This window comes from Dendrobium catenatum, unplaced genomic scaffold, assembly GCF_001605985.2.
Source record: "Dendrobium catenatum unplaced genomic scaffold, ASM160598v2 fragScaff_scaffold_733, whole genome shotgun sequence".
In the NCBI taxonomy this organism is placed as follows: Eukaryota; Viridiplantae; Streptophyta; class Magnoliopsida; order Asparagales; family Orchidaceae; genus Dendrobium; species Dendrobium catenatum.
Genome location: NW_021319195.1, coordinates 255566 through 270466, shown reverse-complemented (window position 1 = coordinate 270466; position 14901 = coordinate 255566). Strand labels below are relative to the sequence as shown.

Genomic DNA, 14901 nt, shown 5'->3' with positions numbered 1-14901 from the left:
TAAAGGATGCACGCATTTTAAATGCAGATAAAATAAATATAATATATTTAGATCGATGAAAAAAAGACTTCTTTTTGGTACTACTAAGAAAATTTAATGGTCATGAAGCTTTTACAGTTTTTGAGTAACGTGTAGCACTCCTAACTCCTAAGACATTTTTAATATGATCAGCAAGGATCGTAATACAATTTTCTTTCCCCAGTTCTAAGGTCATAAATCGCATCAGATTGAACAAAAATTTAAGAATTGCAATTGCAGCAGTCATATTTAGTTGATGCTCCAGCTAAATCGGTAAATTTCTCTAGGAACTAATGATCAAGTCTAGTTGTGAGAAGTTAAAAAACCCTAATTTTCAAGGATTTACTATATTCCTTTCTCTCTCGATACCCTCCTATGCGCATGCTGTTTTCTGCTGAAACGTTGAGTCTACTGTTTTCAGTTGAAGTTTCTAATTCTTGCACTTGAAATGAAACAATTCTTTCTTCAGGATTGTCTGATTTGTTGAAGAAAAAATGCTAAGTATTTCAAATTTAAGAGACTTAAAAAATTTAATAATTCATTTGATGATAAAAGAATACAAAAATAATTTCTTATTTACATAGTTCATTTTTTATATACTCTAAACTCACATATTTTCAGCCAAGTTTTAAAAGACACCGCAACCTAACTTCACTATCGCCACCAATCTCTACCGCACACACAGCTCACCTTGTCTTGTTGGTTGAGAGCTTAGGCTTCCAACTAAGAGGTCTTGGGTTCGAGCCTTTGTGTATGCGTTGTGTGTGTGAGTTTGCCTTAAATGGCCTAAATGTCCCCCAAAAAAAAAAACCAATCTCTACCGCCTGTTGCCTTTTGCCACAACCGCAAGCCATCACCATCACTACCAGCCTGTAACATCACTATGCTTCAAAGTTAAATAAAAAAATAATGATCATTTACATTTATGTCACACCTTCAAATAATTTCAAATATATTAAATACTTTTCACACAACATTTTATTTTACTGATGTCTTACTTTTTCAACACACCAATTATTAACTTGAAATTTTTCTTTTTACCAAACTCTATTCTGTTGTCTCCATCCTTCAAGCAATCTCTAAAAAAAAAGATGCATTGTTAGAAGGTTCATTTTGATAACACAAGAGATGGAAGTAATACTATAAAGCCCTATATGGGGTCCTGGTTGGATACCCATTAGGTACCCATGCTTTACTCTGCCGAACTTCGCCCACCCATGGTGACTTTCAGGATACCGTACCCAACTATACCCGTCCACCTTCCATGCTTTTTGAACGCATTCTGCCACGAACTGATGGCCTTGTTGTCCTTTGCTCTGATTGCAAACTTTCAAGCTGCATATCACAATTTATCGTAGTCGCTGTGTGGTTAAGTGATGCACACTATGTAGTGAGGATTGCAGTAATATAAGATATACAGTGATTAGCAATGTAAATCGATTTATCCCCCGATGTTGAGTACTCACCCATACCCACCCACAATAAAATCAGTACCAGACAAGGTTCAATTGCTTTCAGTCATCTAAATAGTGAAAAAAAAACACAAAGTTTCACAGGAAGGAACCTGATAATAGTAAGACAACATTAAGCAACAATCCCGAATGGTTTGTGAATAGAATTGTACTACCCGTCTGAAATAGACATCAGAAGCCTTTCATTGAATGAATAGACAACGGTTCGGAGAAACTCCCGAAATTAATTTAGTACCATGTAATTCGTTAGAATCATTTCAAAACTCAAGTGCTCCTACACTACAGATGCAAACTTCTACCTTGTTTTCAGGTTTTTTTATAGATCCCCTCAATTAGCCATAGCATGGAGGTATTCAGTTCTCAGTAAAATTTATAGCTCCTCGTTCCCTTCAGTTGATTGGTTGGTGCTTGAAGTTTTTCCATTGACAGCCACAAGTTCAGTATCAAAGATAAGTGTGGCACCACCTGCAAGATTACCAAAACATTTCAGCAGAATTCCAAAATCATTATATATTAGATCCAGACTTCTTCAAAAGTTACATTTTGTTGAAGTAGTTTGTTCAGCTTCATTACCTGGGATCTTAGGAGGAGAACCTTGGGCTCCATAACCGAGCTTTGAAGGTATCTTCAGCTTCCTTTTCTCACCAACGCACATTCCCAATAGCCCTTGGTCCCATCCTGTACAATATGTTTCAGCCATTTGTATGGTATGCATATTATTAACAATGATTTACTATCTTTAATTTCATCATATCGAAATAATGAAATAATGTATCAATTTGCAGTTCTGTTTGCTAACCTAGAAGAAACCTAAATTAAAATCCGAAGTCCATGAAAAAAAAAAATTAAGAAAAATCAATGGAAGACCTAAATGTAAATATCTATGTTTTATATGTTTGAAGAGATACTTGAACCTTAATAGCGTGCAAATTTCTTAAACGGTAAGCATCTAAAATTACATATAGAAAGCAAATTTTATTTAGTTTAAATTTCTAAGTTGTTGAAAATGAATTGTGAAATTTTGATTATCTTGGATGAGGATATAAAAAAGGTTTAAGCACTCTTCTTTGCTGAATGACAAATCAGATATAGAACAATGTCAACCCCATGAGCGTTGATGGAACCTCAGAACCAAAACATAACTGCAGTTGGATTCATGTTCCAAGATAAGGAGATTTGGGCACCAAATTACGGAAAAATTAGGCACATTAATGTAATGTAGGACTACATGCTAAATTGGAAACCTGCACAAGATAGTTTAAGAGCAATTTCAGATTTTAGTTATTCGTGATTAAAACAACAAGGTAAAACTCTTAAAGGATCAACTCTGTTAGGCTAAGCCACACAAGAGACTGAGCTAAATCAAAACACATAGGAAAACTAAAACATTGCATGCGAAGTAGTTTCCAACTTAACCAAGACTTAACAATGAAATCTAATAGCAAAGAAGTAACAAACCTACGATTACTAATGGATGGCGATTAGTAGGCACAGTTTCTTGTTTGGACAAATCTCAATAAAGTAAGTAGAATTTGAAAAAGTAAATGAATCAAGGAAGAAGATCACCTTCTCGGAGAAATGACGTGAATCACTACAAACCTTCCGTTAGTTTCTCTTCCCTAGCCTTGTTCACAATGAGTAGCAATTGGTAGGTGGCCTTCTCTTTGAATCCAACAATGTTTGGAGTCAAGTTGAGGAAGGCAAGTTGAGGAGATCCACGCAATCTTAGCCTTCGTACGCCAAAACCGGACTCAAACTCCGGATCGATCATCCATCTCAAATAAATGAAGGAGAAACGCCTTGAGAGGGAGCGAAGAGAGAGAGGTTGGACGGGTGGGAAGGAAGAAGAGGCTAGGGTTATGAGAGAATTAATTGGGATGAAGAAAATATGTTATAATCTTCATACCAAAATTATTCTCAGATTTTAAGTGGAAGTGGAGGGAAGATTTCTGAAATTTGAATTTCAAAATCATGTAATTAGGAGCTCTAATGAGGCATTAAAGAGGGGGCCATCAATAGAGGGGGCCGGCGGCATGTAGAAGGGAGGAGGAGGTTCGGGAAGAGAGTAAAAGGGTTTCCTAATTAGCTCTCACAAATTAATGAAGAACAATTTTAAATCCGTTTCAATTTAAATTTGAAATTGAAACCTCCTTGAAACTTTCCTAATTTGGCACCGGACAAATTTGGCAACTTTTACTCATCCCAAATTTTCAAATTTCGAATTTTGAAAATTCATGAGGCGGCGACAACGGAGTCGGCAATGAACGAAAGGGGATAGGTGGGTGGCGGTTAGGGAGATGGCCGGCGGGATGAATGAGAGGGGGGCCAGGGGGCGGTTTTGGGGAAGATTAAGCTTGGACAATGGGGTTAGGAGGTGGAGATTTGGGGTGGGGAATGATCGGCGGTAGATGTAGGTTGAAGGAAAAGAAAGAAGGGAGATAAACCAAGAGCCACCGGTGGTGACTGTTGGGTACGACGGGTGGCCTCTCCTAAGCTCCACCAAACTCTCAACTCTCTCAAGCTCTCACAAAAGCTTCAAGAAGACCAACGCAAGAAAATTTCTTCATATCATTCATTAACCATCAAAAGTACAATATGAAGGCTATATATAGCCTAATATAATGACATAAAATAAATGGACTCAAATGCCCCCAAGGGCTACAAGACTCAATCCCTCAAGCAAGGGTAAAAAAGGGAAAATGCAAAAATAAAAATACATCAAAATAAAATACAATACTAAAATCAGAAATACATCGGGTAAATTGTGGCCGTAGATCTACGGCCACGTCGACGGTAGACTTTCCAACTGATGTCCCCATCATAATGGTTAGTTAATATGTAGGATGACATATTAATATAATAAGTAATACATTGGAAATTAATAGATTAATTAAATTAAATGATGATTAATCATTCTAAATAGCTAATAAATAAATATTAGAATAATAATGCATTCTAATTCATAAGAAATTAATAAAAATATTATTAAACTAATTAGGTATCATGATGATTAGCTTGATTACTAAAACTAATTAGAAAACAACAAGCTAAGGCATTAATTAGTCATAAATGTTAGCTAAAAATATTAACTGGGTACATATGATATTAAATTAGGCATTACTTCTGCTAATTAAGATTATGAAGGATAATTATTCATTAAACGTTTGAGATAAAAAATATTCAAATTAGTTTATTATTAATATTGAAATTAACTAGTATGATTAATCACCAAAGAGCCCTAAGTCGAGCATATGCTCCCTCGTTCTCAAAATTGAGATCATAGATTTGAATCCAATCTATAACATTCTTTAAATAAATATTAAATTACCTTTACAAGCTGCTTGCCTAACCTCGCAGCCCCACAATACCAATCTATAAAACTCTCTTGTTTATTACCAAAAATGATATTCATAGGGTGGGTGAATGTATGTTTTGTTATTGTAAAGTCAGAATAGCACTTCTCGTGCAAGTTCTTTCAACTTCTGCTACTAGCCAATCAAGAAAAGAACAGGAAAGCATTTACCTTTGATCACTTGACCCTTGCCAAGCTCAAACTCAATTGGGTCACCTCGTTCATAACTGGAGTCAAATATGTTTCCATTAGTAAGCATCCCCTGTAATATGTACATTAAGATGAGTAGGTTAAGTCAGTATACAAAGCCATAAACACACCACTAGCATGATAAACAACATTTTTAAGGCCATTTTACTGAAATTGCTCTTTTATCTATGGAAATTAATTTATTTAAGGCAGTAAATAAATCTGGTTTCCTAGAATCCAAAAAGTCAGCTATGACCAGCTCCTTCGCCGCTAGTAGTTACATGGGGCTTAAATGCATGACAGCTTTACATAGATCACAGGTTCCTTAAGAAACTGAATCAAACTTGTGCCAACATACAAACACAATACATTAATGGAAGAAGCTATCCTTCTGCCAAATTGGAATGAACAAGACAAGTTTAAATCCTGAGACTAAGTACATATCTCCAGTCCAAGAAGACCAATTTTGCACAATTAGCAACATCTAGTACAAATTAAGAATAGAAGATTGCAAGGTTACTTACACGATAATGCACTTTAACTCTATCACCTTTGTGAGATTGAATGCTACAAGTCTCTGGCTTGTACTGCAATAAAATAAAATAAAATAAAATAACAATAGAATCAATTAAGTGATGGCTAACTCTAAAAACAAGCAGGTAGTTGAGTTTGAGACTTGCAAACGAATAAGAATGAATCTACAAGTATGTTGGCATATTATCTAGAGAATGACTGCTACTGGTTGTCATATCATAATATAGTTCCTATGTTTCAACATTGAAAGAAAACACATAAATAACGCACCTCTTTGCAAGCATTAGCACAATTCAGTTTTTGGGGCATCATACATGCTTCTCGATACCCATTAAGTTAATAAAATGTACAAACAACTACATATTAACCATCTTCTTTTATTTAGCATCCTAACAATTCAATGGAAAAAATTCTCTCTTTATTCATGGCATTATAAACATTGCTTTTTATACATTTATAGTTTTTATAAACTGATGCGGAGCACGGTAACTGGACATCTTATTGCTATAACGAACTCTCGTCCTTTCTCTGCTATCCATTATCTTATATTACATAACTTGTTAATAGATATTATGATTCATAGGAAATTAAATATTTTATGCATTCAGGAAACTAAGTGGGTTGGAGAGAAGGCCAAGGAAATCGATAGTTTCGTAGTGGGATAAAGGCTTGATGTTGTTGTTGTTGTTGTTGTACCAACATAACTTGTGTTCTGTTTTTCTTGCTTGTTTTCTTGCGATATTTTTCAGGTTTCGGCAATCCTGTTGCATCAGCGTGGTATCAAAGCCAACGCCTGGAGGAGGATGAATGATCGCGGCAAAGAACCTGCTACGGAGGAGGTCTGGAGCTTGGAGATGCTATGGGCAAACTAAGACAGTGTCAACCGCCGACTGGACGAGTTAGCGGCTGACGTGCAAAGATTAACAGTGGAAATCCGCGATAGTTCAATCTCATTAGGGCAAGGCAGCCACTGCAACCGGCATGTTCACCGATGCGGAGAAGTTCCAGCCCGCAATCCGCGTCCAATTCTCATTTATACACAGGAGATATCTGATTCAGAGGACGAAATGCAAATGTTTCATGGAAATGATTTAAGGGGATCCAATGACGAAGACGGGGGCGACAGATATCAACGAGCTTACAATAGACGCAAACGACCCGTGCAACATCCATATTTTCCTGGAGAATTTAAAGTTAAATTAGATATTACTTTTTTTTACGGTCATTTGCACATAAAAGACTATTTAGATTGGGAAAAAAGTTGTTGAGAACTTCTTTGAGTACATGGAGATTGATCCTGAAAGACAAGTGAAATACGAGGCGTGCAGATTGAAAGGAGTCCGTGCTTGGTGGGCACAAACTCTACAAATGAGGCAAAGGGAAGGCAAGGGTAGAGTACGCACTTGGCTCGGATGAAACAGTTGTTACGAGCACATTTTTTACACACTGATTTTGAATAGATACTCTACATAAGATATCAGGATTGTGTTCAAGGGGCAAGGTCGGTAAGCGAGTGCACTGAGGATTTTAACCGGTTAAATGCTAGAAATAACCTTAACGAGTTCATCAATCAATTAGTAGCACGATATATCATAGGACTTAAGGATAGCATTCAGGATCGATTAGAGATGAACTCTGTTTGATCGATGCCCCAAGCTGTGAATTTCGCCATGAAAGCTGAATTACAACAGAGCCGGCAATCCAAAACCCCTTACACTAGACGTCACTGGCACGAAGCTAACATGGGAACTAGCAAAAGTACCCCACCTGTTTCAAAACCTCAGTCTAGCACCGGTCCAGTCACTCAATCGCCCACTACAGCTCATGTTGGCACTGAAGTAAAGAATCAGTTGAAACCAAAGCCTGCAGCTAAGGACAATCCCTATACAAAATTGACCACGTTTAAATGCTTTCGTTGTTTCCAACCTGGCCATAAGTCAAATAAATGTCCTCAAAGACAACAAGTACAGATAGCGGAATGTCAGGAAGATATTGAGCCTGCTGAGACAAAAGGTGACAAAGATTGTGATGTTGAAGATATTCTGGCAAATGAGGGGGAACCGTTGCTTTATGTCATGGAAAAACTGATGTTAGCACCACGCCAGAAGACCACGTGAACTCGATGCACTATAGGCGGCAAGGTGTGCGATCTCCTAATTGATAGCGGATGCATGAAAAATTTAGTTTCTCGATCAGTTGTTCAAAGCTTGAAGCTGAAGACTACAAAAAATCCACAGCCTTATAAATAGGTTGGGTCAAAAAGGGGATAGATATCATGGTTACTGAATCTTGTCGAGTGACTTTTTGTATAGGCAAACAGCATGTCTGCGGTGTTTTATGCGAAGTCTTAGATATGGATGTTTGTCACTTGATTTTGGGAAGGTCGTGGCAATTCGTTGTTGGCGTCAATTACGATTGTCATGTCAATGTTTACTCCTTTGAATGGAAAGGGTGACGCCTGAGATTGCTACCCGGATTGCCTGAACCAAAGCCCCAAAATGCAGGTCCTTCTAAACAAATAGCTATGCACATAGTAGCTGGATCAGCTTTACTCCACTGTTGGAGAGAAGTGAGAACCAACTCCCCTGTTCGCATTACTAGTGGTTGAACCGAACCAATGCTCACAACAGGAAGAATTACATGCTGATATGCACAAACTCTTGCAACAATACAAGGACCTGCTACCCGATGAATTGCCTTCTGAACTACAGCCCCTGAGAAGCATACAACATCAAATAGATTTTATACCGGGAGCCACATTACCGGCTCAACCTGAGGGAACAACTCACCCTACAAGAACTAGCTGACAACCTCCTCAAACAACAATTAATACAAGTAAGCATGAGCCCTTGTGTGATGCCAGCATTGTTAGTTCCGAAGAAAGACGGTAATTGGCGAATGTGCATTGATAGTCGGGCAGTCAATAAGATCACAGTTAAGTATAGATTTTTGGTGCCACGAGTCGAGGAGCTTCTAGGCTGGCTTACGGGATCCTCCATATTCTCTAAACTAGATCTCCGTAGCGGCTACCATCAGATTCACATTCGCCTCGGAGATGAGTGCAAAACGGTTTTTAAAACTCAACAAGGGTTGTATGAATAGAAGGTCATGCCATTTGGGTTGTGTAACGCACCCTCCACGTTTATGCGAATGATGAATGATATTTTGAAGCCCTTTTTAGAAAAATTCTGAATCGTATACTTTAACGATATCTTGGTATACAGTTCTGATTGGCATCAGCACCTACAACACTTACAAACCCTTTTTGAAATTCTAAGACAGCAGAGGTTGTTTATTAACCTACCTAAGTGCGAGCTTGCCACTTCTAAGGTGCGGTTCCTGGGGTTTATCATTTCGGCAGAGGTAGTACACATGGATCCTCAAAAAGTGACAGCTATCCTTGATTGGCCATCACCGCAATCTTTCTTTGAGGTACAGAGCTTCCATGAGTTGGCGAATTTTTACTGAAAATTTATCAAAAATTTCAGTCTCATAATGACTTTGATAATTGAATTTTTAAAAGCCAAAACATTTCATTGGGGACAAGACCAACAATTCAGTTTTGAAAAAATCAAGCAAACCTTGAGCTCGGCCTCTGTCTTAGCACTTCCCAGCTTTGACAAATTGTTTACAGTAGAGACCGATGCTTCTTCCATTGGCGTTGGAGCCGTGCACACACAGGGAGATAAACCCATAGCCTTTTTTAGTGAAAATTGGTGTCCGGCTCGACAGAAGTGGACCGCCTATGAACAAGAGTTCTATGCTATTATTCGTGCACTGAAGCAATGCAAACAATATTTGTTGCATCAAGAGTTCACACTGTGCAGCGATAATAAGGCTTTGCAGTACATAAATAGCCAACGGACAATTAACTGATTACATGCACGTTGGGTCATGTTCTTACAACGCTTTTCATTTACAATTAAACACAAACTGGGCCATGACAATCGGGTAGCTGACGCTCTTAGCCGGAAATCAATCCTGCTTACCAAACTACATAATGAAATAACCGGTTTGGAGTGAATCAAGGAGATCTATGAATCTGATCCAGATTTCAGTGATATTTGAAAGTAATCTCACGAAACACAAATATGTGATGGCTACTCTATCAGACACGGATTTCTATTCAAACAAGATCTCCTTTGCATACCTGTATCATCCTGGCGACAGCAATTAGTCCGTGAGGCTCACGGTGGGGGTCTTGCAGCCCATGTAGGCCGTGATAATACTCTTCGACAACTTCAGTCCAGATTTTTCTAGCCTCGGCTACGACATGACACATTCTGACTAGTAGATAGCTGTCCTGTGTGCCAAATGTATAAAGGAGGAGCTTAAAACATGGGACTTTATATGCCATTGTCGGTGCCTGATTCAATATGGGAAGAACTTAGCCTGAACTTTGTCCTAGGATTGTCGAGGACCAGACGAGGCAATGATTCGATCATGGTGGTGGTGGATAGGTTCTCCAAGATGGCCCATTTCATCTCCTGTAAGAAAACTTCAAACGCCATGAACATTGCACAACTTTTTTTAACGAAATTGTTCGTTTGCACGATCTTCCTAGAAGTCTTACATCCGATCGAGATGTTAAATTCATCAGCCATTTCTAGCATGAGCTCTGGAAGTGACTGGGTACTGATCTTCGCCTTAGCTTGGCATATCATCCCCAATCAGATGGTCAAACGGAGGTTGTCAACCGTACTCTAGGCAATATATTGAGACATGCCGAAGTGCAAATCATCAGCTGCTCCATCCTTCACGGATCGTTATAGTGGCATGCTTGACAATGTCCGTCAATAAATCATCAACGCGAATCAATGCTATAAAGAGGTTGTCGATACTCACCGCAGATAGAAATTGTTCCAGGTTGGGGATCTAGTTATGGTCCGGCTACGCAGGGAACGTTTTCCACCAGGAACCTACTCCAAGCTAGCACGTCGCAAGATTGGACCCGTTCTTATAAATGCTAAAATTAATGATAATGCGTACACAGTTGCTCTACCTATTGATTGCAACACATCTCCAATTTTCAATGTATCAGACATTTGGGCTTTCAAACCATCTGATGATGCTATTATCATAGTTAGCTCGTCGGAGTCGAGATCCTCTGAAGCCAGGGAGGACTGATGCGGAGCACGTTAACTAAGGGAGGCTAGCTGGACATCTTATTGCTATAACGAACTCTCGTCCTTTCTCTGCTATCCACTATCTTATATTACCATTTTTTGTTTTAATGTACTATTAGTTTTATGATAGAGTATATCTCTTTTTTTAGTAGAAGGAAGAAGGATACATAGAGAAAACGTCTGAAGTAGAAAGATACTTTTGGTGATTATCAATACAGAGAATTGTTAGTTTCTACCAACAGAACTTGTGTTCTATTTTTCTTGCTTGTTTGCTTGTGATCTTTTTCAGGTTTCAGCGATCTTGTTGCATCATAAACTAAGAAGTTTTCTCTTTGATCATTTCTCTTCAAATATATCTACATCTTTCGACACCCTTTACACTTGATCAATGTGTTTCAATATTTGAAAAATCACTTGCTTAAAAAAAAAAGGGCTGTGAATGATGACACATTTTTAAGATCAACTTAATTTCATTTAATAGGATCATGATATGAGCTAATTTTTACGATAAGTTAGCACAATTCAAGCCAGACATAGTAGGTTTAGTTCAATTCGAGCCAAAATTCTGCTAAACTTTCATCAATTCTTTATCAAGGAAGACAAATTCTTAGTTAAACATATATGCATGAATTTGTACATATATGGTACATATAAATGCATAGAAGTAACTATACATTAATAAAAATATAAGTAAATATACATTCATACATACATGTATATGCATTTCAATATAACTTTTCAGCTAGCTCAATTAGATCTAGGTTTGACTCTTTTCAATTTGATTCAAACTAGCTTGGCATGTTAAACTAGTTGGCTTCGATAGAAACTTGATTCAAGAAAAAAAAATGATTAGATTATTGAATGATCTTTTATCAAGTTAAATTTTCAACCCTAATTAAAGAATTGCATGGATAAACAACACCCGAGTTTTAAAATAATTTACTTGGGAAATTCCATTATGAAACTTTTAAGCAAAATCGCCATCTATCTAGCCATGAATGATTTAGAAAAACTAGTAATCAAAATCTCACCTTGACGCCGATCTGCAGATCCGTAACATCGCTTGATTTCTTAGCAGAAACTTTACACCAGAAAACAAAACGGAAACAGAGCTTGATCTCATCAGAGAAAACAAATTGGAAGTGAGAAAAACAAAAGAAATAGAAAAAGCTCTCAGAAGTATACCAAATAGAAGTAAAGCGGCGAAGACTGAGACGATAATAAGAACCCTATCCATCTCCCACTTCACTCGCCGAGCTATACTATCGCTCGCAGTCCCGCCTCGGATCTAATCAGGGCTGGCGGAGAAAACTTTGGTATCGGATTGGATTTAACACTGGGATTTAGTAAATACTGTAAATTCGAAAATTTAGTAAAGAGAACATTTACATATATATCATTATATACCTAACATTTTACATAACTAACATCTTATTTTGTAATATTACACTTATACCATCCAAATTCTCATTTCATATCATTTATACCAGTCCTCCATGCATGCTCACGATATCATATTCCTGCCGAAATTCCCTCTTCTTCATGCATAGAGCCTCACGCGTTGTGTCTCGGACTTCTTCCTTTTCGTAAAAATTAACACCTCATTTTTTAATATTACGATTATACCATCCAAATTCTTATTTCACATCATACCACTCCATGCACGCTCACGATGTCATATTCCTGTCAAAATTCCCTCTTCTTCATGCATAGAGCCTCACACATTGTGTCTCAGACTTCTTCCTTCCCGCAAAAATCCCCCATTGTTGGTACTTCTCGTGACTTCCCTTCCTCGGACATATCGCAAATCCCCTTCCTCTGCTACTACAGGTGGCTGAGCTCGCATTTTAGTTCACGGGTATTGTCTTCGAGCTTGCTATCATACTTCATAATCTTTTTTGGATTATGCTCTTAGGTTTTGTCTTCTGCTATAGCTTGTTGTGCTCATTGTGCTCACATTTTCCATCCTCTACCGCTACAGCTCGATATGTTTGGTTTATGCGTTTGATAGCATACTTGCTATCAAAATGACAACAAGTTCATACGTTCAAGCATAATTGATGGTTGTTGTAATATCCCATGATCTAAGTGAAAGAACATATTTTCGATTCTCTAATTTTTTTTTAACCAGATCAATAGAGACATCTAGAGTTCATTAATTGCATTAAAGAAAGTAAATAAAATATGTAAAATATAATTCACATTACTATAGTTAATAATTACAATCCACAACTAGCATGCAAAAGAATATATACAACAATCACATTAGATAAAAAACAATAAATGAACAAAAAATTAACATAAAAACTATACTAATATCAGTAAAAAGCTTCATGCGATAGGCTCTTTACCTGAAATTATTTAAATAAAATAAATAAATATAAATACAAAATCAATTTTTCAAAACAAAACAAAACTCTAAATGTATATCAAAAATTAATGAAATCATTATTGAAGCTCTGGGTACAAACAAATTCTTTTACTAACCATTATTCTGATACCAAAATGTCATGACAGTAGACAATAAAGAATCATATTAGACAAAAAATCACATTTTTAAAAAATTACCAAAATACCAGGAATTATATAAAATGATGTTTTAAGATGTTTATTGTACCACACCACTATTTTTGAAAGTCAAAATAAATTTTGGGTAGATAAAAATTACTGTATTTTCAAAATTATTTAGTGAAAAATCTCAAATAAATATTCAAAATGCTCATAATCATGATCTCTATAACATACAAAAAGTTACACGATGAAAGTTTTATCAATACAAAATTATTTACATTTTTGGATAATGAAAATATACATTTAATCAAAAAAAATATAAAAAATATAATTTTTTTTTAAATAATAAATAGGGTAAAGGTTCCTTACCGCGACACGAGCAATTATACCAATAGACTTAATGAACAAAAATTGCACCGTGGCTTTCAAATCTCGATTTCCTTTTTCTCTCTCCTAACTTTTCCTCTAATTCCTCTTAAATGCTCTCTGTTGTCGATTTAGGGAATTTGAGAAGTAAAATGATATAATATAGAAGATATTTCAAGGTATTTTAATATAATGTAATTATTTAATATAATAATATAATTTAATCAATTTTTTTAATATAAAATTCAAATAAATTATTTTACAACTCAAAATATTATAGAAAAATATTCACAAAATAAAACATATTATTTAAAAATATCAGTGAAATCGGTTTGTAAAATGGACATCTAAAGGTCCCGAAATCCTCAGTTGTATAGACATATATAAATTCATTAAGGATTTTTGTCGGTGCCTAAAAATTACAAAAAAAAATGTAAGTAAAAACTTTGATCAAAATACTATGGCAAAGACGGTTTACGATTTGGAGTTATAATGACTCTAAAATAAATTGACAAAGTTAAAATATGGTCTATTATAATTACAATCTTAATCTTGGCACTCTTCACTGTTTCTTTTATTTACATTACTTGTAGTTATTTGAATGGTAGACAAAATTGAGAACCTTATATGGTGTTTAATTGTGTGATAATTAATAGGTATAAGTTATTCACTTTGAGCAGAATTATATAGTTGACGTTCAACAGAACTGCATGATTTTATTATACTTCGCATCAGGCTTCGTTATGAAAAAAAAAACATATCATCGAGCAATATTGCTTACTCTATTATGGACCTCCGAAAGGGTACCGCTCAGCGGGGATAGAATGTGACGGGTATACGATCACACCGTCCCGAAGGACACAACGATCGCAGGCCTTTATGTTATTTGCAAGCGGGCTCATGGAAGGACAAATTAGATCGTACATACGATTAACCATTGAGGATAACAGCTCTCATCAATGCACCTTGATGGGTAATAATATGCACAACTTGATCAGAATCAGGGGGTTTCCCCCACCCGATACATCAACTTGTGTGGAGTTTATTTGATGGTGGAATTCGATTTTCCATGGGCGCAAGTCACTGTGGTTAATTACATCTCAAATCGGGGCTTGAGAAGACTCTCGATTAAGGATCTTATATTATCCTCTCAAATGGGATTGGCATATAGGGAGGAGACTAGGAAGTTCCTACTCTAAGGGAAAGAAAGGTTCAATTGGCTTAGTCAACACACATGACTCACATCAACATCCTGAGGGACTAAGATAATGAGAAGAAACTGGAGAAAAAAAATGAACAATGCACTCAAAGTAGATAAGAGAGAAAGATTAAA

General features: G+C 36.5%; 1 protein-coding gene across 2 annotated transcripts; it reads right to left on the bottom strand.

Moving 5' to 3' along the window:
* Positions 1 to 1622: 1622 nt before the first annotated feature.
* Positions 1623 to 12018, bottom strand: LOC110102329 (peptidyl-prolyl cis-trans isomerase FKBP15-1-like). 2 transcript variants are annotated; one of them, XM_020830636.2, is made up of 6 exons: positions 11877 to 12018; positions 11723 to 11772; positions 5556 to 5618; positions 5014 to 5104; positions 2064 to 2168; positions 1623 to 1955 (listed from the first exon to the last, which is right to left on the bottom strand). In XM_020830636.2, exons 1-6 carry the CDS (start codon positions 11926 to 11928, stop codon positions 1861 to 1863), a joined length of 456 nt encoding a protein of 151 aa, XP_020686295.1. In that variant the 5' UTR covers positions 11929 to 12018; the 3' UTR covers positions 1623 to 1860. The 2 variants fall into 2 exon arrangements, with proteins under 2 accessions (XP_020686295.1, XP_028552136.1); XM_028696303.1 differs by lacking the exon at positions 5556 to 5618.
* Positions 12019 to 14901: the final 2883 nt, after the last annotated feature.

Excerpts from the sequence above, each read along its gene's own strand:
- LOC110102329 (XM_020830636.2), bottom strand. The coding sequence starts at position 11,928 with ATGGATAGGGTTCTTATTATCGTCTCAGTCTTCGCCGCTTTACTTCTA. Across the intron at positions 5,619-11,722 it reads ATCTGCAGATCGGCGTCAAG|TACAAGCCAGAGACTTGTAG; the intron begins GTGAGATTTTGA and ends ATTTTATTGCAG. Across the intron at positions 2,169-5,013 it reads CAAGGGTCAAGTGATCAAAG|GATGGGACCAAGGGCTATTG; the intron begins GTAAATGCTTTC and ends CATATTGTACAG.